At 32.2% G+C, this 12,846-nt stretch overlaps 1 protein-coding gene across 1 annotated transcript; it reads left to right on the top strand.

Moving 5' to 3' along the window:
* Positions 1 to 8,642: 8,642 nt before the first annotated feature.
* On the top strand, positions 8,643 to 11,554 carry LOC132618356 (acetyl-CoA-benzylalcohol acetyltransferase-like). The gene is made up of 3 exons (XM_060333417.1): positions 8,643 to 9,120; positions 9,682 to 9,974; positions 10,630 to 11,554. Exons 1-3 carry the CDS (start codon positions 8,782 to 8,784, stop codon positions 11,354 to 11,356), a joined length of 1,359 nt encoding a protein of 452 aa, XP_060189400.1. The 5' UTR covers positions 8,643 to 8,781; the 3' UTR covers positions 11,357 to 11,554.
* The last annotated feature ends 1,292 nt before the right edge of the window (positions 11,555 to 12,846 follow it).

Here is a 12,846-nt window from a genome sequence, read left to right on the forward strand (position 1 = left end):
TAGACAAATATACACATAACAGCCTGATTCAGGACCATAATACTTAGATCTTACTACACAGCAGTTCACTAATCTATTTTAACCGGAGCAACACATAAATCAACTAAACTAACATATCATATATTCCTACCTTAAATATACCGGACCAACGTAATACTTAAGACATATTCAATTAAAACAAGCTAAACTAAAACATAAATCATGCTCAACAGACCTTGCCCATACGTTTCAGGCTAGACTAAGGCATTTCCACGCATACAACTACATAAATCACATAAGATAGGCTTAAATACATAATTGACATTATTTAGCTAATTTACTAACATATCAAAATGCTTTAACTACTGATTCAGCGTAAAAAGAACAGGGCTAGCAAATTACATAAGAGCTAAATAAGTCCAAAACTAATACACAAACAGATCATCCTACTAACATAAACTAATCAACATGCTTAAGCTAAACACATAACACATAACAAGTAATAAAAAAAATGTAGAAAGAATTAAATAGAAGGAAGATTACTGACCTTTTGCAGGTGCAGCGAAGTGGAGCCTCGAGCCTCCAATCTACCTCGAAATAAAACAAACTCCGAGCTCTCGGTACTCAAACTCGAACGAGCAAAAACAGGATGGATTTAGTATTTTTTTGAGGTAATATCCAGGAAACTGAAACTAATATTAAAAGGGAATTTGAGCGATTAAAGACTTTGTATTTTCGGGTATTCAAAAGAGATTGAAATAACTCCTATTTTTTCACGGATTCGAAGCAGCCATGAATAATATTTCTTAGGGGGATCTCACCCTTGTTCTTTTCAAGGGATTTCCGGGTTCTAGAAGCTTAATATCCTTAAAGGGGTTTCTTGCAATTCCCGAACTTGATTTTTCTTTTTTTTTTCGATCCCTCCTGTCGATTTCGAAGCTCCTCTTTATAGGGGATTGCTAGGGTTTGCTTGGGTTGAAATAAAGAGATACGCGTGGGGAACAGGGGAATGGGGGTGGCAGAAGCGTGGGGGGGACAAGGCGGAGTGGGGGTGGCAGAGGTCACGTGGGGAGAGATGAGGGAGAGGAGAAGCAGAAGAGAGAGAAGGGAGCGGGAGGGGACGGCGGAGAGAAAAAGGAAATGAAGGGAAACCCTAATGGGTTTCCTTTGTTTTGAACGACCCGGGTCGGGTCTGGGTAGTGTATTGGGTTGGGCTGGTCCATTTTGAAATATTGGGCTGGTATTTGAAATGTGGATTGAGCATAAAAATGGGTTGGGCTGAATTAAAATGTGGACTGGTTTGTGAATTGGTCCGAAAATAGTGTTTAAATAAATGACCTATTTAAATAACTTGTGTTAAAATATTACTTAATATAAAATATGCAATTATTAGTGCTCAGATAAAAAATGGCGTCGTAATAGCCGTGCAATAATATTTCGAAAATTCACAATAAACAATATTATTTAATTATGCAAAGATAAATGTGATGCGTGTGCGTAAGCTGGTAAAATGCTGAAACGTAAAAATTATAATAATACTAATAATAAATAAAAATAACGAATAGCGGTACTAATAATGCTAATAATAATAATAGTACTAATAATAATAATAATAATAATAATGGTAATAATAAGAATAACAATAATTAATAATAATTAATGATAATAACAATAGTAATAAATTAATAATAATAATTAATAATAATGATAACAATGGTAGTAGAGACGGCAGTAAAGATAATGGCAGGATAATGAAATGCCAGTATTAATAAAAGCTAATAATTATAGTAAAAAATGCAAATAATTATTTTTTAAAGTTACCAAAATATTAGAAGCGAAAAGATAGGTATTTTGGAGGAGAGGCGGGACAAAATTGGGTGTCAACAGATACTATATATATGACACCGAGCCTTAATGGCCGGGCATGGTACTATGTATATGTATAGAAATGTTTTTTTAAAGGCTAAGCATGCATGACATCCGCCTTATGAGGCATCCAGATGTACAGGTTATCTCTCTTAGTCCATGTTACCTTCCATATCTATGTTATGTTGTTATTCATGCCTTACATACTTAGTACATTATTCGTACTGACGTCCCTTCTTGTGGACGCTGCGCTCATGCCCGCAGGTAGGCAGGGAGATGGATCAGACCCGTAGGTGTTCTATCAGCGGGTTCTCACGAGCACTCTACTTACTTCGGAGCTGCAGTCTATTTGGTATTGTCCTTATGATCATTGTATTCTATGTAGAGGCTCGTAGACGTGTGTGTACAGTTAGATGTTTTATAGCTCCACCGGTTCATATTGTTGTATAATATTTTGGTGGCCTTGTCGGCCTTGTTTTGAGCTCTTGATACTTTACTGTTAGCCTTGCCGGCTTTATGATATACGTTATGTTGTGGAGACCTTGTCGGTCCGCATATGAACATATGTGCTGAATGATCGGATATTTCTATGTTGGGCCTTTTCAGCGTGTAGGTGTTCTTTGAGTTATGGTTTATAATGTTAAAAGTAACGGATAAGTCAGGTGGTTCCCGGCCTACGGGTCGGAGCCCGTCATACTCCTGATAGGCAGTGGCGGATCCAGGATTTTCACTCAGGGTGTTCGAAAAAATAACTGGACCTAAATATACATTGTAATATATGTTCAGGGTGTTCAAAAGTTAATATATGTACATGAACACAGAAAATTTACCCTAAATATATAGTATAATTTTTTGTCCAGGGTGTTCGGGTGAACACCCTGGCCTGTTACTGCATCCGCCCCTGCTGATAGGGGTGTGACAGCAAACAGCCAAACATGGTATTTTAATGATCTAATTAGAAGATTTATTGTCTTTCTTGTTCTAAAGAAATTACTATCTTTCTTCTAAGTTAAAAATCATATTTAGTAGGATTTAAAATCAGAATTTATTTATGATATTTGAACCTCAAATTTAAAGTTTTCATTTGAAATCAGTATCTGTTTATTACATTTGAACAAAATCTCAAATTCTACTAATTCTCAATTTAGAAAGGTTGGATTTCAATTCCAAATTTGTAATTTTTTTAGTAATTTGGATGTTCAAAATAAAGTGAAAAGTATTTAAAATCACAAAATTCATTGGTATATTTTGACTTTTAATTTAGGACACCTAAGAGATTATATTTGTTGAATATGTAAGGACTTTTGTTATCGAGCGCCTAGTAAGAGCAGTGTTTTAAAAGGCGTTTTCGGGGCGAGCCCCGGGGCGAGCCTCGATGCGAGGCGTACCTAAATTGCCCCGAGGCTATGGTGGGGGGCGAAAGTATCGAAAGGCGTACGCCCAGCAATTCGGGGCGTACGCCTGGGCGTTTGGGGCGTACGCCTGGGCGTTTGGGGCGTACGCCCGGGCGTTTGGGGCGTAAGCCCGGAATTTTTTTTCAAATTAAAACGAAATTTGTTAAATAAGTCCTTAGTATAATGCCCAAATTCTCAAAAGTCAACATGTAATTACTCAAATGTTTTAAAGAGGAACTGAAACATTAAATTTAAAAGTCAAGACTTTTTTTTATTGCTAGAATGCCTAATATATGTTCTTTTCCAACTATTTATCTTGTCTTCTACTATCTCAAAAAATTAACGAGCAGTCACTTGTACTTGTAAGTAGCGTATAATAGATTGTTCTAATTAGTTTTTTTGTGTGGGTAGAGCATATATATATATATATATATATATATAGACGTATAATATATTGTTCTAATTAAATTTTTTTTTGTGGTGGAGCATATATATATATATCTCTTGAACTTATATATATATATATATCTCTTGAACTTATATATATATATATATATATATATATATATATATATATTTATATATATATATCACTTATTTATAGTTTTCTTCATTTTTTACGCTATTTCACCTATTTAAAAGTATTGATTATAATTATATCATTTTATAAAATATTAAAAATTAAAACCCCATGGGGCTTACGCCTCGTGCCTCAGGGCTTACGCCTCACTGAGGCAGACGTAAAACGCCCCGCCTTACGCCTTCGCCTTTTAAAACACTGAGTAAGAGTAAAGTTGAAAATTGTAACGTCTCTTCCCGTGATGTGAATTCATTAGCATTAGCAGGAAACTATATAAATATGACTGACACCCTATATGTATTTAATTGGCATCAACCATTCAGTCATACTCCTCTCTGTTTCAATTTACGTGAACCCTTTATTATTTAGGAAGTCTTTGAGGTGATTTTTTGACCACGTTTTCCTTACATTTTTTCTAAATTATTTGAATTATAAATTATCATGACTTATAGTACTTTTAATATAGTTTCTAAATATATAAATTTTATTTTTACAAACTTGAAAAATCTATGTCAAAATTTAAAGTCAAAGTTATAACATTGGACCCTCGTACTCCGAAAAGATTCACATAAATTGAAACAGAGGACGTATAATTTAATATAAGCTGTGATTTTTGACTAAGCCAGAATAAATAGCTTTAAGGCTATTGTACCAGATGGTGTTGTTGACGCACCTATCTTCTAATTGGACAAACACAGCCAGCTAATATTTGCATAATTTCCGGCTTATCCCCTAAAAAGTTCTTTATTATTCTCTCCGTTCCAATTTATATGAATCTATTTCCTTTATAATCTGTGTCAAAAAGAATAACCATTTTCTATATTTGGAAACAAATTCTTTATGCACTAATTTATAACCACACAAAATATATGTGCTTCATTTTACATCACAAGTTTATTTTTTTTAAAACATTATATCTAATCAAATAGGTTCACATATATTGAAACAGAGGGAGTACATTATTTTTAAAAATGTACTACAACCTCTGTAAAACGTAAGCTTTTAGAAAATATAGTAAAGAAACGTGGTCAAAGGCCTAAAATGTTGTAGTTAAAGGTCTGATACACCAGCTTTGGCTTGCTTAGTTTGACTGTTTGAGCTATGGCAGCAAACAATTAGGGGTCGACGTTTGGTTTCTGGTTAGAGTAATGTAGAGATTAGCTATGCAAGATTTAGTTATTCATATATGTATTAGTTATTTTTCTTCTATCGTGTATAAAATAATGCATGGATTTCCTCATTACTTATATATATATTAGTTATGTGGGATTGTAAGCTAGTAACCAAACACCGTGCTTAATGTGTTGAATTTAATATGTAGCAACTAAAATGCTAGCAAACATGGTACTAGTTAATATCCAAAATTGTATTATGGCTACAAGTTGTGAAACTGAATTTCCGTGAACAACTATACTCGCTCCGTCCATTTTTACCTGTCCACTATCTTAAATATAGACGTCCACTTTTACTTACCAGTTTGAAAATCAAGAGATAGTTTATAACTTATTTTATAATTTATCCTAATTATTAACTATAATAATTTCCCAGTGCATTTTCCAAAACATTGAATTTATTCATAAAATGATATATTAATTTTATCATTTTATTAATCACTTATTTTTTAAGAGGTGTGCCAAATTAAATATGAAAAAATAAAATAAACGGAGGGAGAAGTAAACTTCCGTCATTACTCACAAAGCAAAAAAAAAAAAAGATAGTGAAAATATTAAGTTATATATATAATATATAAAAGTTTGTTAGTTAGTCAGAATTGTGATCATTCAACGAGTGCTAGACCTAACATTCCGTGACTTGGTTAGATAAAGAATTTCATAGGAAATTACATCTTACTTCTTATAAATATTCGGCTAAACCAAAACGGTTTTGTTTCTTGTAGCGGTGTAGCCATCAAATTAACTTAGGACCCGTTTGGCCACGAGAATTATTCATTTTGTTTTCGGATTTTTTTTCCACTTTGTTTACTTTGTGGTGTTTGGCCATAAAAATTTCAAATACAATTTTAAGTTATATTTGGAATTCGAAAAACAACCAAAATCTTATTTTTCACATTTTTTCACTTTTTTCATTTTCTGGTTTGGACCATTACTTTTGTTTTTAAGTTTTCAATTTTTACCCTAAAAGTTTTATGTTGCTCAAATGTTTATCCTAAGGCCCCGTTTGGACATGGTTGAAAACATGATTTCAAATCATGGTTTCAAACCATGTTTGGACATGCAATTTTGATATTTTAAGTTATATTTTCTCTTATAGACATAAAAACCCTACAAATTATGAAAACTATCAAAATATTCTCAATTCTTATACAATCTTACCAAATGAGCAAGTCATAGTTCATAACAAAATTAGTACACTACTAGAAAGCATTTCTAAAAAATACAACATCAATTAATCAAATTTTAGTTCAATAAAAACGAAAAATTAACATGAATAGTAATGTAACTACTCTTTAATATAATCCTCCCACATAAATTAAAGACTGGTAGACATAAATAAAAGTTGGTGGAAGTGACTGAGATTGGTAAATGATTGATGGGGGCAATTGTTAAAAATATCTATCAACTTATGAGTCTTTTTTTTTACAAAATATAAGCTTGTGGGTTAAATTTTATATTTAAAAAAGTTGAAACCATGATTTCAAACTCCAAATCATATCTTTTGGGATGAATTGGGGTTTGAAAACCATGAGTGGAAACTCATGTCCAATCGCTGGTTTGGGGTCATGGTTTCAAACCATGATTTGAAAACGCATGGCCAAATGCCTACTAAAAGTTCATACAACTTTTTTCACCGGTCAGAGAAAACTTATGTTGCTCAGTTGCTCTCCACTCGAATAACATTCAACATCAATCATCATGTGCTAAAACGTCTCTAAAAGAAAAAAAACATGTTATGTTAGTAATTTTTCTAGTTTTTAGAAATTAGGGGTATAAATCATATTTCATATTTTTTAGAAAAAGTACACTTTAACAATTAAATATTATTTTCAAAAATTATGGCTAAACACAAATCCAGTTCCAACTCCAATTACAAAAATTCCAAAAAAGTTTTTTTTTTTTTTTTGTTTCTATGGCCAAACGTCTACTTAAGAGTTAAAAAAAAAAAAAATAGCAATCTCTTGAACGGTAGTAGGTACACGGACAACCAGCTCAATTAGCATCAAAACTTAAAATAATGTAAGAGAAAGGTCTTTTTCGTCTTTTTATTTTGAAAAAGACCATGAGAAGAAGCATCTCGAGGGTATCAAAATATGCGTTTTGTAGCAAGGAATGAGGAAACGTGAAAATGCATGCATTGAGACAATCAAGTCACCATCAACCCAGCAAACATCACGAAAATTATATTATAAATATACGATAAATTTTTTGTGTTTATATATATATTTTAACTTTTGAATATTTAAAACAAATATAGAAGGTTAGCTCAAACGGTTTAGAGTGTTCAAAATTGTTTTTAGTGTCGTAAGTTTAATTCTTAAAGACAGCATTATTTTTTATATTTAACTTTTGTTATTTTTTCCGAACCCCTTGAATAAAAATTTTGAATCCACCAATGGAAAACACTATTAATTTTTTTTTAGAAATTAGTGACCGATGTGAAATTTTTTTGTCTGCGATTAAATAACAAAATTTTCGTTGCTTATCCCCTTTAGTAATGTATTAGTCAAAATTTATGTTTACTATTAGCAATTTAGAGACTAATTGGCGAATAAAATTCGTAGTTAATTGAATTTTTGTAACCATGAAATATCAAGGATAATGAATGTCAATCACTCATTAAAGAGATCTACAAGGTCTACAGGTTATCACTTATCAGTATATCACTGCGTGCTGTCCTTTAGCAGTTCACCAACAAAAAGTGGACCACACTTCTTTGACTTAAAGTGGTTGGTGGAAATGATTCAAAAATATTACTCTCTCCATTTCAATTTATGTAAATCTATTTGACTGGATATGAAGTTTAAGAAATAAGAAAGAACTTTTAAATTTGTAGTGTTAAATGAATCACATATATTTTGTATGGCTATAAATCACTGCATAAAAATAAATTATTTTCAAATATAGAAAGAGATCGTTCTTTTTTGCACTGACTAATAAGAAAATAAGTTCATATAAATTGAAATGGAGGAAATATTAACTTTCTTAAACAGCATGTCAAGTCAAAACCAGATAAATAAATTGAAATAGTGAAAATACTACTTTACAATTAAAAAAGAAGAAAATAACTCTGATAAGATTTTTTATATTTACTTATTAAAATCATTATGCGTCAAAATAAAGATTTCTTATATAAAAAAAATATTTGTCAAATGGAAGCTATTTATGTATTAGTATCAATTTTTACTTTTACTATGTGTTTTTAAAAGAGGTTTATAACCTATTTAGCGAAGTTTATTTTTCCTCCGAAAATATTTATTTTTGCAATAAATATTTATTTTAAAAAAGTGAGGTGTTTGGTCACGCTTTTGGGATAAAATAAGTGATTTTGGAGAGTAATAGAAGCAGTTTTTTAAAAACTAAAAAAATAGCTTTTGTACAAAATTACTTTTTTAAAAGTACTTTTAATACAAATACAATTAGAAGCATATTTTAAAAATTTAATCAAATATTAATTGCTGCTTAAAAATACCATTTAAATAAACTAAACTTTAACACCCTAGGAAAATTATTTAAAAATATATATACACCTACCTAACATTGGCACATGAGAGAAGTATTTTTAGTATGGTAATTTACTTTACATCTATCGAGTGATCGCTTAGTCTCGCTCTTTGGTTTAGGAGAATTCAACTTTACACCTAACTTGTGCTTGAGCCCGTGTCCCTAGAATATAGTGTATATATTAATATTATATATATATAATGGGCACTCCATTTAAGCAAACAGTTCATTCAGCTTAGTTCAGTTCTTTCCTTTCTTTCCTTCAATCCATTTTATCTCATCAATGGATAGCATACATGTAGAGATCTTATCCACAAAGCTCATAAAACCATCTTCCCCAACTCCTCCTCACCTTCAATGTTACAAACTTTCATTCTTTGACCAAATAGCTAACAAAGAACTTGTCCCTTTAGTTCTTCTCTATCCTCCTTGCAACAACAACTCTATCAAGGATGCTGAGATGGATGAGCGGCTCGAACAATCTTTTTCTAAGATATTAACACGTGTTCACCCAGCTGCTGGAAGGTATGCTGAAGACGGGTGTTCGGTTCTTTGCCTTGATCAAGGTGTTCCTTATACCAAAGCAAAAGTCAATTGCAAGCTGGACAATTTCCTCGAACAAGTAATCTATCTCGTTATATTTCTTTTCTATAGATGGAAGTTAAAATATTACTTCCTCCGTTCACTTTTACTTACCTATTAATGGTTAAGAGTCAAAAATAGAACGGAAAGTTTACCATATCACCCTTTAAATGTAATAAATTTAATGTCTTGAAAAATGCATTTATAGATGACTATAGTTAATATATAAGGGTAAAATAGGAAATAAGCGAATAAATAAAAGTGAACATCTATTTTTAGTACAGTAAATAATTAAAAGTGGACGGAGGAAATATTACTCTTTTTATCTCAATTTATGTCATATACTTTTTTTTCTAATTTATATTAAGAAATAAGTTAACTTAAAGTTTTCTTTTTTACCCTAATTAAAATGATTTACACCACACAAATGTTTATGACTTATCACAGACCAGTTACAAAAGTTTCATTTCTTTCTTAAATTTCGTGGCTAATCAGATTATATCACAGGAACTGGGACGGAGAGAGTATATAATAATCTAGAGATTGAAATAGAAGGAAACAAGGAAGGTTTGTGATGATTTTTTTCAATCTTTTCTACTAGGTTGCACGTGATGGACATGAACTGACGGTCCAACTCTGGCCACACGACATCAAGGATGTGGATGATACCAATCTGTTCACAGCACCAATTTTCACGGTCCAAATAACGAAGTTTGAATGTGGTGCCATGGCTGTAGCAATTAGTATCTCGCATCCTGTAATGGACGGTTTCACAACCATGTCCAGTATGTTTGAGTGGGCTAATGCGTGTAGATTGGGGACTCCTATCGACAAGATCAACAATTATTTAAGCTTCAATGCGGGTGATATTTTCCCAACAAGAGACTTATCAAGGTACTGTTTTAGGTGTCTGCCTTGATTTTCTTATTATAGTTGAGTTTTCCTTTCTTGTTTGACTTAGAAAAAATCTAGTTTATGTGCAGAAAAATAGATGAGTTAAGGGTAGTAAGTGATTAAGTAGGAAATTGGATATAAGTTTGATGATATTTGAAAAATATAGTATTTGAAGTTAACTTGGAAAAGGGTATCAGAAAGTAAAGTCGTGTCGGAACATGAAAAAAATTAAACCTTGACATTAATATAAATATAATTTACTATATCTATTTACTGATAAAATTAATGTAAAATTTATTTTTTATATATCATAGAATTAATTTTGAGGCCTTAAATTATCAGGCCCCTAAAGCAAGTGCAGATACTTCTTACTCCGTAGCATTCACAATGTAGCTTTAAGGAGTTAAGAGGGTTTTGTTTAGCGGGAAAAATTTGTGTGACAAGAGTATTACCCTGCCACTTGTGTGAACCTCGATATTTTGTACTCTCCTTTATATAGTAGATTACTCATCTTCGCTAGTGGATGTAGATCAATTAAGTGAATTACATTAAATTTTTATCTCTCTTTTGGTATATTTCTCTTTTATTGTCTGATTTATCATTGTCCGAGATTTACTCTGTTAGCTTTTTGACCTGTTTATTTCGATCCTGACAGGTACTTCAAGCCTCCTATTCCACAAGAAGGAAGCAAAGAAGATAAATTTCTCTCCAAGAGGTTTGTTATCAAAGAGGCTGCTATATTGAGGCTCAAAGAGAAATTTGCAAGCTTCATTGATTCAGGTGCTTTGGATTTTAAACCTTCAAGAGTTGAGATGATCTCAGCACTGTTATGGAGAGCTTTAATCCGTGCTTCGGAAGCAATAAATGGGAACTTGAGACCTTCTATGATGGGCTTTCCGCTGAACTTGCGCTCTAAAATTAACTTACCTGAAATAAACAAATCCGTGGGGAATTTGGCAATTGATGTTCCAGTGAAATTCATACCCGGGGAGACACAAATGGAGTTACAACATCTTGTAAAATTGATCAGGGATGCAGTGACAAAAGTTGTTGCTTCATGTTCCGAGGCTTCACCAGACGAGATAGTCTCACACGTGGCGAACTTATATAATGAAAGTTTTCAAGCACCAGAATGGGGAGGCAACGATGACGTTGACAAATTTACGTGTTCAAGTTTATGTAGGTTTCCTATGCAAGATGCTGATTTTGGTTCGGGAAAACCATGCTTGATGTTTTTTGGATTGAAAGATATAAATATGTTTTGGTTGCACGATACGGTTTGTCGTACTGGTGTTGGCCTACAAGTCGACTTGGATGAAAGGCACTTGCAGTTATTTGAATCTGACCCCGATCTTAAGGCTTTCATCGAGCACTTTGTCTAGATACTTCCTCCGATCCAAAATAAATGAAGTTTTGGGGTTTTTTTTTTTTTTTCCTTTTATCCAAAATAAATGAATTGTTCAAATCCCCAAGAGGTATTTCTGTGTTGTTTTCTGGATTAATAAAGTGTTGCTACTACGAATGTATCCCTTTTTGGTGCATTAATTAACATGAAAAAATCTACCCATTTGCTACTCTCAGTGTTTTACAGAGCCTTTTCCAAACACGTCCCATAGCAGAGCAGGGCACTTGTAAAATGTCCTGGGCTCAGCTTGGGGCTTAGGTTTTGACTCTGTGCTTGAAATATGTTTTACTTTCAACACTCGAGGCTCGCTCAACTGTTCCTACGAAAGTCACGTGCCAAATTTTACTAATATTATTGGCTCTCAAAATTCTTAACAAATGCATGATAAACGTGTTATTCATTTATAGAAAAGAGAGGATTGTGAATAACTCGAATACCCAGTCATAATACTCATATTTTCTTATTAAGAACTCCGTGAGGGTGATTATCACTTGAATATTTCTTTTAAAAATATATCATAGAAATTTTGCATCTTCACTTGTTATTGATTTTCGTCTTAGTTCTACATCTATCAAAATATCACATTTTTATTGCTGAAATTTTTATCTTCACTTGTTGATTTTCATGTCTTAGTTTTATAACTCTCAAAATATCATATTATTATTAATTTCGTTCTTGAAAGTAATTTTGGATTTATTCATGAAAAAAAAAAGAGTAGTGTTTAAATCATAGTAATGATAAAGTTTGTCAAAGAAGGTCTTAATATTAAACCTTTGGGTTGTTAAAAAGTAAGTGGTCGTTTGGTAGGTAGTCAAAATTATCCTAGAATCATAATTCCGGAATTAATTTATCCCACTTCTTGAGATTATTTTATCCCATCTGAGAGATGGGATAAAATAATCCCAAGATAAGTGGGATAAGGTGGGATATCCCACCCTTAGGATAAGGCTTCATTTTGTACCGTGTTTGATAGGAGGTATAAATTTATCCTGAGTTAAATTTATACCTCCTATCAAACACGGTATAAAAATTTAGTGCTGAAATATCCCAGCCTATACCATGCACCTAATGACCCTGAGAGTAGTGGAGTAGTTGGGAAGTTTCTAGTGCATCAAATTTGATTAGATTAAATATAAAAATAATGATATAAAATATCTTAAAAATTGAAATAACATCAGCGCCTTAATGTGGCGAATAAAATAGCATGGGATCTTAGATGGGGCAACAGTACTGTAGCATGCTCTTTTAGTTATATTTAATTAAATCTCAGAGCTTGATAACCAAATCCTTTAGCTGCAAAATTATTTCTTGAAAATGGGGAGAAGACTTTGTGTCTGCCGTAATTAAGGGAGAGGGAGGAGATCACACGCATGGACAGATTCAATAATTAAATTTTACCTTCGTTTCATAATAAATGATATTTTATTTTTTTATTTTAATTTAAAATACGTTGTTTTACATAACTAA

The sequence above is a fragment of the Lycium barbarum genome, chromosome 11, assembly GCF_019175385.1.
Source record: "Lycium barbarum isolate Lr01 chromosome 11, ASM1917538v2, whole genome shotgun sequence".
In the NCBI taxonomy this organism is placed as follows: domain Eukaryota; kingdom Viridiplantae; phylum Streptophyta; class Magnoliopsida; order Solanales; family Solanaceae; genus Lycium; species Lycium barbarum.